This window comes from Manis javanica, chromosome 10, assembly GCF_040802235.1.
Source record: "Manis javanica isolate MJ-LG chromosome 10, MJ_LKY, whole genome shotgun sequence".
Classification (NCBI taxonomy): domain Eukaryota; kingdom Metazoa; phylum Chordata; class Mammalia; order Pholidota; family Manidae; genus Manis; species Manis javanica.
The window spans coordinates 55,261,253-55,280,936 of record NC_133165.1 but is presented as its reverse complement, the minus strand read 5'-3'; the positions used below and the strand labels follow the sequence as shown (position 1 = coordinate 55,280,936).

Here is a 19,684-nt window from a genome sequence, read left to right as displayed (position 1 = left end):
TGGTGCTTGCATGCACTTGTTGGAGAGAACCAGGGGATTCCTAGCAATGGAAAGATGTTCTGTGCATAACTCTCCCACCGACCCTTAGAAACAGGTGGCCCATGTTTATTATTTCTGTTTGACACTGAAGTGAAACCTAGGAGGAGGTATTTTATATTTTAAGAGCATACTCAGGGTCAAAACAGGGTCAACAACACAGCCTGGGTAAAAACAGGCCCTAATAAGCCAAAATGAAACAGACACATGATTAAGATCTAAACAAAAATAAGCATGAATTTGACTAAATTGATAAATTTAAATAAGTTTATTTAAATTCAGAAGGCATGCCATGCCCTAGCTGTCACGTACCTTCTGTTAGGACTGCTGACAGAGGGAAGGGGAAGGCATTTCTTTATAGACTATCCTGTCACTGTGATGAGGCTGATATTCCTTCAACACTGCCACTGGCCAGTGCCAACATTTATATGAAATATATGGCACTCTGTTATATATAATCCCCAGACCCCCAACAGCCTTAGGACATAGGCAGTATTATTTTTCTTCACCTTTTACATATTGTAATATTAAGGTTCAGTAGTGTTAAATGACTTGCTTAAAACCACACAACTAAAAAATTGCTGGTTATGGTTTCTGTAAACTTGTAAGTCCTGGGCTCAGATCCACTGACAGGTGTTCATTCCATGCCCAAAGTTGACTCAGTCCGTTGCACTATGCAGAATAGTGGAGAGAGCAGAGATAAATGAGAAGAGGTCCTTGCACTTGGGGGTACTTGGAGTTTTCTATTAAAATGGAGGACTAGATTTAGTGCTGCTTCCTCCAGGCATCCTTCCCTGACTGACCCCTTTTTCCCTCTGATATCTTCTGGCACTCATAGTTGACGCTTCCTTACTGTTACTTATGAAATGAGTAATACCTCACATTTATTAAACACTTATCATGTGCCAGTCTATATAGGAAAGATCTTTACATGGGTTATCTCATTTAATCCTTATAAGAAATATATGAGAAAGGCCCTATCGTTATCTCCCATTTTACAGATGAGGAAACTGAGTCATAGAGAAGGTGAACAATTGACACTAAAAGTTTCAGTTTTTATTCCCAGCTCTGCTGGGAACCTGTTTGACAGCTCTGTGAGGGTGAAGAACTCTCTTCCCCAGGTTTCCCTAGCTTAGCGCTCGCACCTGGGAGCTCAAATCTACTTGTTGATTTACTCTCCCTTTGCTTGAAATTGATGACAAAACAAGATTTGGGGATGGGATAGGGAGGGAATCCCCCAAATCAGATGGAACTTCTTTAGAGCTCTGATTCTCAGTTCATGCAAGAGTAGGAACCATATTTCAAAAGAAATATTCCTTGGAGAATCTTCTTCATATCTACTTTTGTTTTTTGCCCAGCATGATGCCTGGCACCTAACAAGGGTCAATACATCTATGTTGAATGACTGAATGAGCTTTAAGACTTCTAAAGAAACTTGCTGCCGTTACTATGGCTGGGGACGGAGTCTCAGGCAGTACTCAGTTCCATCTTCCACATCAGGCTCCAGGAAGATGATCGCGGTGCTGGCCGACTGTCTCAGGGCCAGAAGATAGTCTTGGTGACCCTAGAAGCTTGCCTTCCTGCTCTTCTATCTCAGGTGATTTTTCATCCTAAAAACCTCACATAAGCTGTTTATGGCATCCATAACCTGCCCAGAGCTTTTAAACCTTTATCTAGCATGATTTTTTATGAGTTGAGATGAACAACTCTCTCTCCTGGGACTTGGGGCCCTGGATCCTTAACCTCACTCCTTCAGCCAGTGGCCCCCGGGGTAGCTGAACCAGAGTGAGGGCCCCAAAGGGCTGTGGTTAAGTGTGTCACATGCAGGAAGCCAATAATATCATTGCTGCTTAGAGGAAAAATGCAGCAGACACTTTGAAGCAAAGACGGGCCAAAGGGCAGTAATGCCAAGAACTCCCAGGGTAGATTCTGCTGGGATTGGGAAGCTCTGTTTAGACATGGAGGAAGGGTTCTGGGAACTGATGAGTTTGGGGGCATCTCATCGAATTCTTTATTTGACATTAAAAAAACTAAAGTCGTGGTTGGGGGACTTGCCCAAGGTCATGTAGTATCAAGGTGAGAGCATGGGATAATGGTAGCTGCCTCTCTCGCACCTGTTCCCTCCCTCCCATCAGATCCTGATCCCTACAAAACATCCAGGTGGTTGCAGGAAACTGGCTTCTCCCCAGTGCCAGAGACCTTGGCCAAGCTGGTCAGTCTTCCTGGCCACAGAGCTTGGTTAAGGGATAACCTGTGACCTAAAGCTGGTTCAGTTCCAGAGAATCTGGACCTCTGAGGAGAATGCTGGGAAATACTGCTCCTCCTTCCCCTGGGCTAGGAATGAACAAAGGTTGCAAGTGGTCCCAGCATGATGCCATGCTATGACATGAAGAAAGAGCGTCAGGATGAAGCAGACCTCCTGAAACATAGAGAGGAGAGATGGAAAGAAAAGGAATCTTAGGGCATAGTTCTGAGTTGCTGGATCAAACCTCACCTGATGTCTTCACCATGGAATGTGCAGTTAAATGAACCAGTAAGTGCTATTTTAAATGCAATTAGAATAGATGTTTTGTTACTTGTAACCCAAATATTCCCAAGAGATGAGCTGATGCCAGAGACTCGTGGCCACAGGAGCATGCCTCCATTCTCCTGTCTCACTCCTGGTTAGGAAGACTAAGCCCAAAGGCAAGGCCTCTATGCTGATTCTCTGTAGATACTCTGAAGACTGATTCTAGCTGGAGTTCACAGACTCTCTGTTAGCTGGCATTTTATACTCAATGGTTTAGGGAAGTGGGTTGGCTTATTACATGGGCCCAGAAAGCATTTTCTTGGTGGTCACTCCCACCCCACCCTCACCAGCGCACAGCAGTTTGTACACTTGGTGACAGTGACCTCACTGCTTTTCAACGACCATAACCTACATCTAGCTCCTCCTTCAATTCCCAAGCTTACCGAGGGGGAGACTAAGCCTTACTCACCTTTGGATCCTTGCACATGGCTGAGTGTCTGCTACAAGTGTGATGTGGATGGACTCTTGTGGAGTAGATGAAACAATCTCTTTCCCCTTCCCATTTCTTTCTTGGATGGATCCTGTTTATTCCTCCACTTTCTTCTCTTTAAAAATTAGGATAAGATTTAAAAGCACAGCAGACACAATACAAAGCATTCACCCTAAGTTCCCTGTTCACAAACTGGAGACTTGATCTGCTTTTACATTCTCATAGTGCTAAGTCCTATCTGGGACACCCACTCCCTCTATCTGTTTGCTTTGTGTTCAGGGCTGCTGTGTATAAAGCCAAGGGAGGGGAAAACTGGAAAGACTGAGTCAGAGAAGGTGTGTGGGGGGGGTTGAAACTTGAGTCTGTTGGGATCATCAGTCTAAACCCTCATGGACAGGGGAGGAAGCTCAGGACTGGGGAGGAGTCCTGGCTCAAGGTCACTGGGATAGTCCAGCCTGGGTGAGAAAGAACTCCAGTTTACAAGGCAAGACCTGTTTCCCAGCAGAGCCCTGTACAGAGAGGAAGGAAGGCTTCAGGGTGGATGGGAAGAAGGAACTGGCGGGAGGCTGAGAGGCCAGGCTTCAGGACATGCAGCCTATGAAGAAACTCTGCTGTCTCCCTTTCCCCACTAAAGCCCTTGCTGGACAACTGGTTTTGAAGTCTAGTGGCGTGTGCATCCTTGGGGATCAGAGAAGTGACTCAGTGAAGCACTCAGTTATGTCGTTGGCACTAGGGGACAGGGTGTGATTAAGGAGGCACTCACAGAGACTCATTCATTGCCCCCTCCCTGCCCCTTAAAGCCAGGGATCCAGGGATCCGCTGCCGGAGACCCCTCGGGGTTCTGACACTCCTGAAACGTTTCTCACGTCTCCACCTGTCAAGCAGTCTTTGTGCCCTCAGATGATACCTGGACCGCAAACTCCGGGGCGGGGAGCCTACTGCACACTCAGCTGCCTCGGGCTTACTTCCTGCAAGGCAGGATCTCAGGACCCCCAGATCTGCCTGACCTCCCCTTGATTCCGAGTGGGGGCCCACCCTCCGGGGCCCACCCTCCCCCAAAGCTCCCCCTGCTTTTCTGCCCCCGCCTCTTCTTTGCCGCGGAAAGTGTCCCCTCTCCCCCCGCCCCACTCGCACTCTTGTCGTGGGGGTGGCAGTCCTCGCGGCTCGCCCCCAGCCCCCTCCTTCCCCTCCTCCTTTCTCCTCCCTCGCTCCGCCCCCAGGCCCCGCCCTCGCCGGCCCGGCCCGCGCCCCGGAGCCCCTTCCCCTCCGCCCCCCTCCCCCGGGAGAGGGCAGTGGGGAGGGAGCCCCGCGGGCCAGGCCCCCACCCTGCGCGCCCCTGCCCGAGCGCGCGCGCGGCGCCCCGTCCGCGGCCTCCGGCACCGCCTCCCCGCCTCCCCCTCCTGCTGACGTCCGGGTCCCTGCCCGTCTGAAAACTCCGCGCCGCGGCGGTGGAGGCGGCGGCGGCGGCGGCGGCGGCGGAGGAGGAGGAGGAGGAGGAGCAGCGGCGAGCCGAGGCGGCGGCGGCGGCCCGAGCGGGAGCCCGAGCGGCAGGCGGCGGCCGCGGGAACCGCGGGGAGCGCGGGGGCGACCCGGAGCGCCCGGGGTCCCCGCGCCCCGCTCGCCCGCCGCGCTCCGAAGATGGTGGCGGCGCCGTGCGCCCGGAGGCTGGCCCGGCGCTCACACTCGGCGCTGCTCGCGGCGCTCACGGTGCTGCTGCTGCAGACGCTGGTCGTGTGGAATTTCAGCAGCCTTGACTCAGGGGCCGGGGAGCGCCGCGGGGGCGCAGCGGCTGGCGGCGTGGAGCAGCCGCCCCCGGTCCCAGCCCCGCGCCGGGAGCGCCGGGACCTGCCCGCCGAGCTCGCTGCAGCCCGAGGAGGTGGCGGAGGACGGGGGCCCTCGGCGCGGGCGCGGGGAGGCGGCCCCGCAGAAGCCCGGGCGCAGCAGCTGGCCAACCGGGGGGCACTGCCCGTGCGGGCGCTGGTAAGATGCCCTTTCGGCTCCCCCCCGGGGGGCAGGAGGGCAGGAGGCAGCCCCGACCCCACGCCCCGCAGCCCTTGAACCCCGGTCATTAGACTGGGACTCCCGGAGCCTACCGGCTCCACATCTCTTCCCCGGGAAGCCGGGGTAGGGTCCCGACCTAGGCCCGGGGACCGCGGGCTGCCCCATGCCGAGTCTGAGGACTGCCCCCTTGGGGCCTGGGGAAGTTATCTCCAGGGGAGGCGCTTTGGGGGTTACCCGAGCCTGGCTGGGTTCCTGTTCCCCGTCGCTCTTGCTGGGCGCCCTGACTTGCTTTATGCGTGTGCGTGTCGGTGCCTCGCTCTCCGGGACTGTGGATCGTGCCCGGGATCCCAGCCGCCGCTCACGGGTGTTGCTCACAGCATCTCTCCGGATTTTGCTGAGCTGAGTGCAGACAACTCGGTCCCCTGCTTGCCGCCTCCTTGCCTTTGCGGGCCTGAGAAGGGGCCTGGATCGGTGTCCCAAATCCCCAGCCGTGTCCCTGAATCAAGACTCAGTCTTGGGTGCCAGGTCGTACTCCGGGTCCGCCGCCTCTATCTCTGGGTGTCCTGCCTCCTCCGTCTGTAACCTTGCCCTCTCCCCGTGCCCTCTCTGACTTTCCCCACCCTACTCTCCCGTGTCAGGGCACAGCCTCTTCTCCTAGATGGCTGTCTCTGGCTGTCTTGTGTGCAGCAGCTGGTTTCTGTCCCCTGCTCTGTGTCCAACCGCACCATCATGACTTCGGCTCCTGTGGGTTTTCTTTGCCTTCCTTGGGTGTGAACAGTCTGAGCCCTGAAACTGTTCTTTCTGCAGATCTTCTGGGGCATCTGGGCGTCTCCCTACTCTGTCTCCAACTTCTCCAAGGATGCCTTTCTCATCTTCTTTGGGCTGCCTTGCCTTGCCCGCCGAGCCCACCAAGCTAGGATCCCACAGGACAGGTCAGAGTCCCCAGCTCTGGGCCAGGCTCTCTGGGCCCTGTCTGTCTTAGGAATAACAATGTGCATTATGTCTGTCTGTATCTTCATCATGCCACTTGCCTACAGGGATTCTCAGCCTTGGGGGGACCTCAGACAACAGGGGGTAGTTTCAGGATCCTTAGGCACTGAATGCGTGTCTCTGTCACTTGTCCCTTTGCCAGCCCTCAGTGAACTCTGCCTTCAGACACAGCATGATGCTTTTTGATCTGCTAAACTTCTTTGGAGTCAACGGCAATCCTCTTCACCAGAGTGTGTCTCTTTGTGCCTGTGGGCCGAGCCAGCCCCAGGATACGACGTGATAGCAGTTCACGTTGCTGGCTGGTCTGTGTGGGTAGCAGGAGATGTCTTTCCCTCATTGTGGGGAGGAGAGTGGAGTGAGATTCCTGACGGAGAGCTAGAACATTCCCAGCGTCCTGTGGCCTTTTATTGATAGCGAAGGGTACTCCCCGACGCTGCCTTTGAACTCCTGGAGTAGATAGTGATGTGTCTGGGCAGAAATGCAATTAGAAGTTCTTTTTGGATTTGGAGCCCTGCTGGGAGATGGGCTGAGACTGGGTTCAGGACGTGCACTCCTGGCCCAATGTGTGGGTACATGGAGGATGGACACTGGGGACATGGAGCTTACTGTATCCTTTGCATCTGGGGTTCAGATGGGCATCAGGAGGTATCTTTTGGCAGATGCCACTTGTTGAAACAAGTGGAGAGAAGGCAGGAGGCCTGGCCTCTAAAATTTGAGTACTCTGTCCACACCTCCTCTTTGTGTGAATACATCTTATTATAAGTTCAGCATCTTATTCTCTCACCTCCCAGCTCAGCCACAGAGGTTTGCAATGGGAAGATGGGTGGGAGCATGCCATTTTTCCTTTTTCCTTTCTTTTGGAAAGCCAGTTTGAGCCACAGAGTTGCTTTGCTTTTCTGAAACTCTGCTCTCAATTGCAAGTTGAGTTACTATTTCCCTCCCCGTATCTCCCAGGGTCAGTTTCTTCACCTACTGATAGAGCCATGTATTTCTTTTTTCTTTTTTTCTGCCCTCCTCCCTTCTTTGTGGTTGTCTGTCATAATGTTGCTCACTCACCTATATTTGTATTTTATTTTACCTGCTTTCTGTCTCCTCTCGTTTTCCTCCTGCACATCTACCCTGTGCTCTGCTAGATCCTGAAATCATAGTGCAGATGTGCCAGGTGGAGCAGGGTTCTGTCCTCTGGCTGTGCCCACCCAGCCCCTGCCCTTCCATGGAGCTCAAGGAGACCAGAAGGGGGCAGGCTGTTCCCGAAGTCCAGTGTTGTCTGAGCTTGGGTTGCAAGGCTAGGAGAGGATCAGACCGTTTTTTACAAACCACAGAGGCCCTGGCAATGTGCCATTTTTTTGCAGACCCTGCCAGGGTTCTGGTGGTATGCTTTGGAGGTAGATTCAGGAGTGAGGCATTAAAAAATAATTTTCCAGATGGCTTTCCTAAAGAGCTAGTAGGGTACATGTTTAGGAGATGATGCTTTATCTCTGTCCTATTGAGGGTGGAGGTGGATGGGGTGGAGAGGGTAGTTGTGGTTCTTGCACATGGAAGAAATCTGTGGCCCAGCTGGTGCAGAGGGAACATCCCCAGGAGTATCAGGCCAGCATGGTGTATGGCACATTTTCTAACCCAGACCTTGCTGCTTCCCTGTGCCCACCCTCCCACAGTTTCTGCACTTGCACCTTTTATTTTTAGGGAGCTGTGCTTCCAGTGGAAGGACCTGATTGTATTTCTGGTGCATTTTAAGAAGCCAAGAAGGAACACCCAGTTTCTCAAGCAGGCAGAGTCAGAAAGCGTGAGGATGATGGCAAGACTGCCATATCCATAAAAGATTTGCCAGCTTCCCCTTTTCCTCTCAACCTCTTTCAAAGCCTTTAAATATTAGAATTATTGGGTGGATTGCAGCTGAGTTTTGTGGCTGTGACACTGATTCCTTTATTGGGTCCCCAGTAAGCTGTGGATTTTACTGCCATCTCAGAATTTAAGAAACAGATGGGCTCACTTATAAAGGGATGGAAAACATTCTGGAGAGTGTCAAAAAGATCATCCTACAGGTTCTGAATAGATTTTGGAGAAAATAAGAGAGAACTGTGCAGTAATGTAACGAATGTTTATTTTCTTTCCCTTTGCCTCCCGTGATCCTTTTGAAGTCCACACATTTATTGCTTGTGCCCTTAGATAAACTGTTTCTCACTAAGCTTCATTTTAAGAAACCTAATTTTTTATTGCCCTTATACACACACTTACAGTAGACTGGGGTTTCTTATTGTCTGACCCCTTGGAAATGTTGATTTTTCGGCAGAAATTCCTCATACTTCGCATTACTCAGATAACTCAGGACTTTTTCAGACATTGGCAGAGACTTTGAAAAATTGGTTCACTGTATCCAGATCGCCTCTGGTTCTAACAGCCTCAGAGGCGTAGCTTTTCTTCCTAACCAAATGTTTTGAGATCAGAGAGAACAGAGGGTATTTTATTGATGGTTCGTTTTTTTTCACACTGGCAATGGAGTTCTATTTTGCTTGAGCAATCCATTACACTTTGTATACAGAAATATGCATCACTGAACAATATTTATCTTACTGTAAATGTAGCCATCTGCTTAATCATATACTGGAAAATGTTAAAATAGATACAAGAAAGTAGAAATGATTATACATACATACATACATATATATAGATAGATATAAAATATGTAATTTTATACATATATTCCCTTTCCTTCTACTTGTCTTACACTTAAGACATTCTCTCTAGCTTATCAATTCTTTTTGTTTGTTTGTTTATTTTTTAGTCTTCCAGAAGGCTGAGTGACAAAATGCTTGCTGTTTTGTAGGTAGGAAACCAAGGCATAAGTTTCTGTTTGCTGGGCCTTGTCCAACTTTGATCCATAGTCTTAACAGAAAAGGAAATTTGGTTTCTTGAGATAGAGCAGATACTTACATCAGTGTGTTTGTGTGTGTGTATTTCCCCAGAAAACAAAATATCCTTAAGGATTTATCTATAGTAAGATTTTTCCCCTCCCAAGCAGAACTATTTATGATTATTGTGGCCGTAAATCTACATGCAGAAAGACTGAAATGCATGGTGCCAACATAATTGGACTTCATGGGATAAGAGCTGACCTCATCTCTCTATATTTAGAGAGTTAATACTGCCCTGAGATTTGTCATTTATGCTAACTCTCCCTTTTTTCCTTGCATCTCCTCTTTTCTATGGACCCTGGTCCCCATCTATCAGAAACAAAGAGAAAATTCTTTGGGGAAAATAAAAAATAAATAAAATACAAACTCAGCCCCAACAAAACCCAAGTTCAAAGGAAGGGGTATGTGAACAGGAGAAGAACACAGAAATAGGTCCCAGGCCCCAGCACAAATGAGAGACCTCTGTCAACTGTCCCTGGGTCTGACATAACCTGGTTCGACCCTGGCTCTGCTCTTTGCCATCTCTGTGATCTTGAGCAAGTCATTCTAACTTTGTCCCTCTGAAAACTGGGGCTACCTCATAGGGTTATGTTATGATGAAATCAATAATATATGTGAACCAGTTTGGGCCTGGCATAGAATAAATGCTCAAATCTGAGCTGTTGTTCATGCAAAGAAATTCTTAGTATGTTTGAAAATAAGCAATTTTCTGCAATTATTCGTTTTCCCATGCAAAGTAGGGATTGGGTACAACCCAAGGCACAAGAGGAATACACCCGTATGTGCCAGCCTTGGAGCAGGATGGAATGTGGCAGAGGAACGAGTACTGATGTTTATCGCGTGCCAGCTGTATACCAAACATCCTTCAGATGTGTGGCATACATTATATTACTAAGTGCCCACCAAAAAATCAGTTAAAAAAAATCAGAATGGAAGAAGGTATTATCCAACTCTTAGAAAACTTAAACTGAGACTAGAAATTCAGGGTGTCAGGAGCACTGACTGTGCAGCAGGAATGCTGAGGGCTTTGCAAATGTTACCTCACTGTCTCAGTGACTCTTTCCAACTGTGGGGGACACGACTGTTGCTGTCCCATTGCACAGATGAGGAGCCCGAGGCTCAGAGATGAAGTGCTTGCTCACAAGGGCACAGTGTTAAACAGCAGCAGAACTGGGATCGAAACCCTGGGGTGCCCCATTCCAGTTGATGAATAGACTTCTGAGCACCTTCTCTATGTAGTTTTTTGAAAAACCCTAAATGCAGCCATGTCACTCCCGAAAACCTTTATACCTATTTTCTCACTTCCTGTTGCAGATTTCTAAAGATGTGCCAACCCTACAAAAGAGCAGATACACAGTTGTCATTTAATGAGACCCCTCAATAATGAGACACACAGGAAGGTAATAATACTAACACTAATAATGTCTACGTATACGGCAGTTATGAGGTGCCAGGCAGTTTCCAGCCCTGCATCTGTATTACTCATGTATTCTTTGAGGACAGGCACTGTTACAGCTTCACTGGCCACCAGTCTTGGTGCTTAAATAACCAAGCCCTGTTCTGGGTGTTTTACAAATAATACCTCATTTAAACCTCATGCTGCAGTGAGGAAACTGAGGCAAAGGGAGCTTCAGCAACTTTCCCGAGGTTCAGTTACAAATGGTAGAGCTGAGATTTGAACCCAGGCAGTCTGGGAGACTGGCATTATTAACATCAGGGCCTGGGAGCCCAAACACTGGGCCAGTTGGTGGGACTAAGGGCATTTTCCATGGGTGGGGGGTAGCTCCCCCTTCAGGCCCCTCAGAGGGCAATGACACGGGTTTGTTCTGCCCCAGGCGTGGCTTGTTCCAGCCAGGTGACTGCCGGCTTATCCAGATACCTAATCCAGGCCAGTGTGTCTGTGGATGCTAATGACAAGCATTTCTCCTCCCAGGGAATCCTTTACTGTAATCCTGGGCCATGAGAAACAGTTTTTAACACTGAAGGAGTTGAACTTATGGGGCATAGAGGTTGATGCAGAAGTCCCTACCCCAGGGGTGCAGACATTGTGTGACTGCATACTAATGATGATGGGGAGGAGGATTCCTCGTCATTGTAGATTTACCTTCCACCAGACACTTAGAAGCACTAGGAAGGCATGGCCTTACTGAATTCTCACAACATCCTGCAAGTTAAGGGCTCTGTGTCTCCCCTCTGTTTTACTGATCACAAGTAATAAAAACTAAGGCAGCAAGTTGGATGAAAGTTAAACAGCTGAGAAATGGCCAGACCAGGAACTTGAGGTTAGTGGTGACTCCCCTGGCTATGTTCTTAGTCTGCCCAGTTCAGCGTCAGGAAAGCCCTTGTCCCTTGCCTCTCCCTCTCTCCTCTCCCTTCTCTCTGTTCATAATGCATGTGTACATGTATCCATCCCTCCATCCATATGTCCATCATTGTGCATCTACCCACCCTTCACTCCGACGGTTAGAGCATGCCAGGTGCTATGCCCGGCACTGGGACTACCTTCGTGAACAGGACAGATGTGTCCCGTGCCCTGAGGAGCACCAGTCTAGCAGGGGAAGGTTAGGGCCACTTACAGTAAACAACCTTTGAGCAGATGTGTGTTCCTCTCACATCCTGGCCCGGTTCACCACTAACCTTCTTGCCCCGTGGTGGCCTCTTGGACACAAGAGGAAGGTATCCTCTGGACAGATGAGTGTCAGAAATAGTGCAACTGAGGGATCTGGTGGCCCTCAAGTCTCCCACCACCCCCAGAACTGCCAGACTTGAGGCCCAGATGGCTCTACTCAGGGGGTTCAAGCTCTTCGTATAGCTGAACAAAGAGTCCAGAGATGAGCATTGAGCTGCCCAAGGTTTGCAAGGACAGCAAGTGGTCTCTGAGGCCTGCGAGGTATGTCATGTGATGTCTCGGCAGTGCTCCAACATCTGGGACTCACAGCCCAGCTCTGCCATTCATATCTGTGCAACTAGACATGTCCCTTCCCCTCTCGGTCTCAGTTTTCTCATCTGCAGTGCAGGAGCCGTGAAGGCACCAACCTGGAAGAGCCTGGTGATGGGGCCACAGTCAGTGTTCCTGTCCTCCATTCTGATGCACGCATCATGAGGGATGTGTGCAAGACAGGCCCTCAAATTTGTGGCCCATGGGTAGGATTTGCTCGGCCCACACAGTGTATTAAAATAAAAAGACATCAAAATTTAAGGATTAGGATATGCTCTAAGACCATGTAGGTTTTGGGAATCCCTTTAAAATGTCCCGAGTGGGTACACATTCTTGCTTGTTGTCAGCTGGCCAAGTTGAGAAGGGGTTGTCCCCAAGAGCCTCCAGATTTCTGGGACCCCCTGTCTTACCCCAAGATCTCCTTCTACCTGTGGTACCTGACTCACGCCTCCAGGCTGTTGAATTTGTAGCCTCTGTTTGGAAGTTCTCTGTGTTCTCTGTGACAAGCTAAAAATAAGTGTCTGTGGTCACCTTTCAATTATCCCCATGTGGTTTGTTCACAGCACTTATTTACCCTGACTGCTTTTGCCTTCCCCTGGGCATGATGGAGGGTTCCTCCTTCCTCACTGTTGGTGTATACCCAGAATATGCAAATTCCTACAAGCATTAGGCCATTGCAAAGGCAGCGTCCTCAACAAAAATAGAATTGTGCCTTCTGCATTTGGTAGACTGGTTTTCCCTTTGCTGGGGGGGAGTTGGGTAATATGCTCTTCTGAACCATCTGCCTTTCCCTTCCTGCGCTCCCCACAACGTTGCCCCCCAGTAACGTGTGCTGGGTTTGTTGACGGTTGTCAGAGCGCCGGTGCGGGCTGGGGGAAGAGTGGAACAGTGCCAAGCACCTTGGCTTGGATTCTGGCTCTGTCGGGAACAAACCATGACTTTCATCTTTTTGTGTTTTTTTGGCATTTCTGTCAGATGATGCTGAAAAGTCCACTGCCCTCACTGGGATGTAAGGATCTAATTTAATAAACACATGAGAAAGTGCTTTGAAGCTCAAAAAGCCCCATAATAATATAAGATGGGGCTCCTGTTTTACTCTTAGAGCAAAAGAATGTGAGAGCATTCACACCAGTCTTCTGTGCCCCCCTCACGTGGTCTTTTAACTACTAGGGGACAAGAGTGAGTGAATGAGTGAAACCCACCAGAGGTGTCCCGCCTGCTCATCCACCTGCCCGTTAACTCAACAGGTGGTGGTTGAGGGTCTGCTGTGTGCCAGACACTGTGTGAAGTAGACTTGTCCTCACGGAGTTTATAGTCTGGCAGGATGACCCCCAAACAAAAACAAACACAAAAATTAAAAAAGATAAACTGTTACAACTGCATTGATGGAAGCAATCCAATTGGAGTGCTAAGAGAAAATAAGAGGCTGTGGGTGAGGATTTACTGAGAATGGGGTGGGTTCATTTTATTTGGCAGTTGATGACTTATTTTGGACAGACAGCTATTGCCAGAGTAGCTCCAGAGCGGCCCTGGGAATTCCAGTTATGGTCTGCACACCAGTTCGAATACTCCAGTGATTGGAGGTGCTGCATGGGCAGGCAGGCAGTCATGAATAGAGCTGCTTTTAATGGTTTCTATTCATATCTGTACAAAATTTATTCACTTCTTAAATTCTATGTGTGTTTTTTTAAAGTACTTTTTTTTAAGGCCACAATGTACTATATATACAAAAATGCACATTATCCTAAATATACAGCTTTGAATTTTCACAAACTAAACACAACTGAGTAACTTACACCCAGACCAGGATTCAGGGCATCCACAGGCGCCTAGCTATAGCACCTGCCCCCCACCCCCACCCCCTGGCTCCTGGGATGAAAATTTTTTAAAAATTTGTAATAGCTGTCTATTCCTTTATGTGTATATTAGGGAAAATACGTAAATATAACCAGGCAGTCAGAATGGTGACTCCAGGGCTCTTACTGCTTAGCATGTGGGTTAAGTGGCATTTAAGTAAAAGAAGTTCATTCACAAAATGAAAATGCATAAGTAATATCCTGAACGCTAATTCTAATCCTAATCCTAACATCAGCTTGGATGCTGAGTAACTGTAGGATGTGCTGGAATGGCCAAGGTTTGGTAAACGTTGGCTTAACGCCTTGGAAGATACCTCGTTCCTCTGGTAAACACTGATGCTGTTTTGTTCTCAAGTTCAGGCGGAAAGGATCTAAGTCAGACATTAGGAAGAACAGCGCTCTGGGTCTGTTTGAGTGAAGGCCCCACGTGGGCCCTCTCTGATGTTCTTAGTCGCTGTCTACATTGTTGACCTGTGGCTGTGGGGCTCCACAAGCCGGTCTTCTGCACTTGGGTCTGGACCCTTCGTGTGTGACTCCTGGATTCACCCTGAGTGTTCACTTCATGTTGACGCTTGGTACTCAATCGAGTCCCCCACGTGTTGGACACGAAATTAACCATGATGAATGGGTTCCCAGATGGGCCCGTAATAGCTGCATTAACTTAACCCTGAACCAAGACTGTGCTATTCAGAACAAGGGTAACAGAACCGCAGTACATCTCCAACAGCAATTCAAAAGGGCAGTGGAGACAACTAATCATTTTATAATGAGCAAGGAAGGAGGCAATAAAAAAAGAGCCAAGGACAGCATGATAATTCCGCAGTCTTAGCCCTCAACCAGACTCATGTTAATGAAATAAACAAATATTTTGGGTAATGGGGAGCTAATGTATACATTATTTAAGGATAGTATTAAAACCAGATTAGATGGATCAAGTACTACAGTGGTTACCTCATTAAGCATCCTCTCTTTGGGGATGTGGAAAAGTTGTTCTTTCTCTTTTTTTCCTCTTTCCTTGTGAAATGGGTCTTTATTAATTAGAGATGTAATGGGAAATCTTTTTTTTTTCCCCAGACTAGTGGCTGTTTTCTGTTTATTTTTAAATGTAGAACCTTGCTTTGCAGATGTTCTCTTTGAAATAAAAACCTATTCATTGTCTCTCTTTCTTTCTCTCTTTTATCCTCAGCTTAGAAGGGGCAGCTGTTATAAAAGACACAGAGAACCCTATTTGCTTGTTATCAGGCATCACAGAAGATGCCATTCCTGATGTAAAATGTCCTCATTACCTGCTTTTTCTCATAGTCCTATTGTGGAATAGTTTTTGAATCGGTGCATCTGATTCCGTCTTGTTTAGGAGATGAGGTGATGACAGAGAACAGGGTAGCGATGACCACAGGGAGGGTGTTGATAAAACCTGAGTGCTTTGTAAATGCATGTGGACTGGGTTATTAACTCCTCTTGGGTGTAGAGGCCGACTGCTGTTTTGGCTTTCTTTTAGGGTCAAAAAAATAAAAGCATGTGAGCAAATAAACTCTTTATTGGAGTGAGCAGGTGGTATAAACAAACCCCCACCAAAGTGGACCCTAGAAAATACTGATAAAGGAAACCTGGCCTCCGTGGGGCAGGTCTGGGCTGCAGGTGGAATAGTGAGACCACAATTTTCTCTTTTTCCTTCTGTCTTCTTTAAATTACAACTTCTAATTTATTGGCCAACATTTTAAATTCAGCGATTTCAATTAAGTGGAGTACCTATTAAAATTTTTCAAGCTCTGGCCTTTATTCCCAAAGAAGAAGTTTGAGGGAAGGGGGACGTGGTTGTATTTTCCAGTTTGCCGTGGGGCTCACCAGTCTGCTCTGCTTGTTGGTGTCACCTGCACGTCCACTGTTAGGATTTGCATTTACAACTCTCAAAACATAATAATAATTACTATTATGTATGAAATGCTATGTGCCAGGCACTGTGCTAAGCAGCACTTCATGGATTATTTTACTTAATCATTAAAACTTTATGATATTCATGGATGAGGAAACTGAGGCATAGAGAAAGGAATTGCCTGAAGTCATGAAGCACTAGATTTTGAATCTGAACTCAGGCCGTGTGACCAGGGAGCCTGTGTCAAATACTCTGCATGTGATGCACAGAATGTTGTAACAAAGTGATTGCAGTTAGGAATTCTTCTGAAAGGCTCTGTAAGAGGGTTTGCCCACTGCATGGATGGAACCACCAGTAGTGGGTGGGTTACCCAGGGTCAGACCTTGATGTACAGTGCAGAGCATGACTGTCTAAAGAGAGGCAGGCATGCAGATGACCGTGCACTTGGCCACTGGTGAACCCAGCCGTCTGGCTGGAGGAAGTGCCCTTTCTGAGGTGCCCATGATCCTCCTCCACAGAGCAGGGCAGGGGTGGCAACATCCACCCCCCCACCCACCATCTGTATAGTCTTGCAGCAGCAAGGTAGCACCTCCAGGGTAATATTTTGATAAGTTGCTGATTTGTATTAAAATAATAATTACAGCGATAATTACAAGCACGGATTTCAGTGAGACTCAGCTGCTGACGTGAGAAAAAATAATTAACTCTTATTTTCTCTTGGAATCAAATGGAAGCCAGACTTGGCCTTTCTCCTCTGCGTGGGTCCAGGGCAGGTTTTGATGCAGGTTGAAGACCACATGTTTTGCTAGATGCTGTTTATGTTAACAGTCTTGATGGCAGATTTGCATGTGAGGAGGAGCTGGTAATTTGGCAAATACCGTCTTTTCCCACAAACACCAAGGAAGACAGACTTGATCAGGATGTGATGGCAGCATCATCTCTTAAACCATGAAATGCACCTCGCCCTAGAAGCAAATGCAATAAAAGCTAGAGGAAAAGCTACTCGAATCTGCCTTTTACTGCTAAATATTCTTAAATACACTAGCATCACCTGATACCTGGCCACAGCGAAGGATCCATAGCCAATTCAAATGGATGGCTGTTGTTCTCCTTCCGCTTCTATTTTTGAAGCTGATTGGGTGATCCTGCCTTGATTTTAACAACTTGCTAAATTTCACTTGAAATAGAGCATACACACAGAAGAGTACACAAATGATAAATGTGCAGCTCAATCAGAGGCCATACTGCAGTAACCAGGACCCAAATCCAAAGCACAGAGCCTTACAACTCCCCCTTCAGCCCCCATCCTACCAGGATCTTTCTCATTCCAACTTCTGGTCCCCGTGTCTCCCAGGAAAACTTTTATCATGACTTCTGACCCCATAGGTTACTTTTACTTTTTTGTAGAAGTGGAATCATGGGATCTGTACTCCTTTGTGCTTGGTTTGTTTTGCTTAGCGGTGTGAGATTAGATTATGTAAGATTATATCGGGTTGGCAAACTATAGCCCTCGGGCCAAATCTACTCTGTTGCCTGATTTCACATGGCCAGTGAGCTAAGAATGGATTTCACATCTTTAAGTGGTTGGGGTAAAAAAAATCAAAAGAATAACATTTCATGATATGTGAAAAGTATATGGAATCTAAATTTCAGTTGCACAAATAAAGCTTTATTGGAACAGTTTGTTTACATACCGGCTATGGCTGCTTTTGCCATGTGACAGCAGATTTGAATAGTTTCCACAAAGACTGCGTGGCCTGCAAAGCTCAAGATATTTACTCTCTGGCCCTTTACAGAATATTTTGCTGGCCCCGTATCTATATAGTTTCATATATTTGTACTTGTTCATTCACACTGCTGTATAGTATTTCATTGTGAAATGTGCCACTGTTTACATATCCATTCTGTTTATGGGCCTTTGGGAAGTTCTCAGCTTTTGGCCATTGCAAACAGTGCTGCTATGAATATTTTTGGGCATGTCTTTTGGTAAAAAAATGTTTGGTAAACATTTCTGTTGGGTATATACCTAGGAGTGGAATTGATTTAACCAGTTTTTTGTTTTTTAATGAGTTGATTTGACAAATGTAATTTGGAAGTCTTCCTTCTTCTACTAGGGAGTAAACCTTAGTGATACTTTCATGTGTTGAAATTCTGAAACAAGGCTAACTTTCAAAAAAGGAATTAGTCTTGCCAAATGGAGGGTCATTAGAACCACAGTTCATTAATGGGCTTTTGTTCTTCCAGCTCAGTACCTTCAAGGATGTAGGGAACTTGCCTGACTGTTAACTGCTTTAGCTGCTTTTGGGAATGGTGCCATCATTTAATTCCTTATGCTGAAGCCATATTGTCCAAAGGACTCTTATCTTTGTGCGACAAAACAGGTCTGGCAGAATTAGGTGAGTTTTTGAGGTCTCAATTTCTGCTCTGGCTGACTTCTGTTAATCTGTAGTTGCCCTGGTTTTCTTGCTAGGAAGCAGACAACTATGGCTCTCCCATCCCCAATCAGATCTTCAGCCTACAGTAGTATGTGTCATCTTCCATTGAAAGACCGTCCTGAAATGCCCCTTTGAGGACTGCCTACATTGTACGAGGCCACAGCATTGGAACTTGGAGATTCCCCGGAAGGAGCTGCCTTCCTGTGTGTTGTCAGGATTGTTTTGCAGCGCCCATCCTGTGTCAGTCAGCCTGCAGATCCATTCTATTTGCTGTCCCACTTTTGCAGGCAGAGACACGGACATGGGTGGGAGAAGAATGTCAGGATTCCCTAGGATCCACCCATCTTTCAGGTTTGCTCCACGCTGGCTGAAAAATGACTTGATATTCTTTCTGGGGCCTTGTCAAAGTGTCACGTCAGCTTCCCTTTCTTGCCAAGCCCACTTTACCAGGAGTCAAGATCTGATTGTTTTAGGAGCCTGCCTACTGGATGTGCCTTGTACAATAAAAAAATTTAAGGAAGGTCTCTTGCAAAGCTTCTGGCTACTGTTTCAGTATTTCTTTGAGAAGAAAGTTGGGTTGCATGGTGAAGGGGTTAGTGGAATTGAAACCTGGTCTCAGCTAAAATGTAATGTTCTATCTGACTCAAGTCTCAGCCAGTCTCAGTTCTGGTCTTTAAAATGGGGCTGCAAACCTGCAGCCAATGCAGGTATGATTCCTGGGTGTGAAATTCCCTGATCAGAGAAACTTAATCCTTAAATTCTAATAGTTTTTGCTCCTCTCCCCATCCCACCCCACTCCCCAGCTTAATGCTTTGTTAACCTTCTTTGTATGGATATTTACTTTTGAAAAGATAGAACTTTTTTTTGGACTATTCTTTGGAGTTCTTTACAAAGGTGTGTGTGTGTGTGTGTGTGTGTGTGTGTGTGCGCGCCTGTGTCTGTGTCTATGTTTGTTCTAGGGGATAGCCTGTTCTTTTTAAAGAATATTTTCTAGGTGTTCTAAAATGCCCTAATTAAAACTGATTTTCAAGAGAAAACTAATGGATTTCAAAAGTAAAAATCTTCCAGGCCTTTTATAAAACAATATCATATATTAAAAACTAGCCTCTAAAACGTAGTCACTTAGAAATTCAAGCAAACAAACCTCTTATAAATAACTCATAAGTCAGAGAAGAAATCAAACTTGGAATTACAGGTTGGAAGGTGATTAATAAAAATGAGAACACCTCATATCAAAACCTCTGGAATGAGGCTAAAACCAGGCCCAAAGGAAAATTTATAACCCATTACAAAAGCATGTTAACTTTTGGCATTAATTTAATGTCAGCAACATCCACCCAAGGACCCAAGGATCCATCCAAATTCAGAATGATTAAAATCAGAGTCCCCTTTTTATTTTTAAAAAAATCATTGAGACTCAACTGAAATAAATAAAGAAAAGGGGCATATATATGAATAAAAGCAGACATTCATGCAACAGGACACAGCATGGTAGTATCGTTTTACCAGATTCCCTAGTGACTCAACTGCACAGAATGTCCATCTTGTTCCTCCTAAGGGTCAAATTTGTGAGTCTGTGAATAGACTGCAGTGTCCTAACTCCCAGGGGTCGCTCAATGCTTCCGTTAGGGCTGTTGAGTA

The 19,684-nt window shown here is 47.1% G+C and overlaps 1 protein-coding gene and 1 long non-coding RNA gene across 3 annotated transcripts in view; one reads left to right on the top strand and one right to left on the bottom strand.

The window, feature by feature from the left end:
- Positions 1 to 303: 303 nt before the first annotated feature.
- LOC118967241 (uncharacterized) lies at positions 304 to 18,072 on the bottom strand. The gene is made up of 3 exons (XR_005054138.2): positions 5,271 to 18,072; positions 3,015 to 3,150; positions 304 to 2,455 (listed from the first exon to the last, which is right to left on the bottom strand). It is a non-coding gene; the product is annotated as an uncharacterized lncRNA (long non-coding RNA).
- XYLT1 (xylosyltransferase 1) overlaps positions 4,349 to 19,684 on the top strand; it is a 313,184-nt gene continuing 297,848 nt past the window's right edge. Inside the window, exon 1 of one of the 2 annotated variants that reach the window (XM_036992014.2) lies at positions 4,349 to 5,015. In XM_036992014.2, the coding sequence (XP_036847909.2) occupies positions 4,674 to 5,015 (342 nt within the window). In that variant the 5' untranslated portion in view covers positions 4,349 to 4,673. The remainder of the gene's footprint in view (positions 5,016 to 19,684) is intronic. The other variant, XM_036992013.2, reaches the window with a different exon arrangement.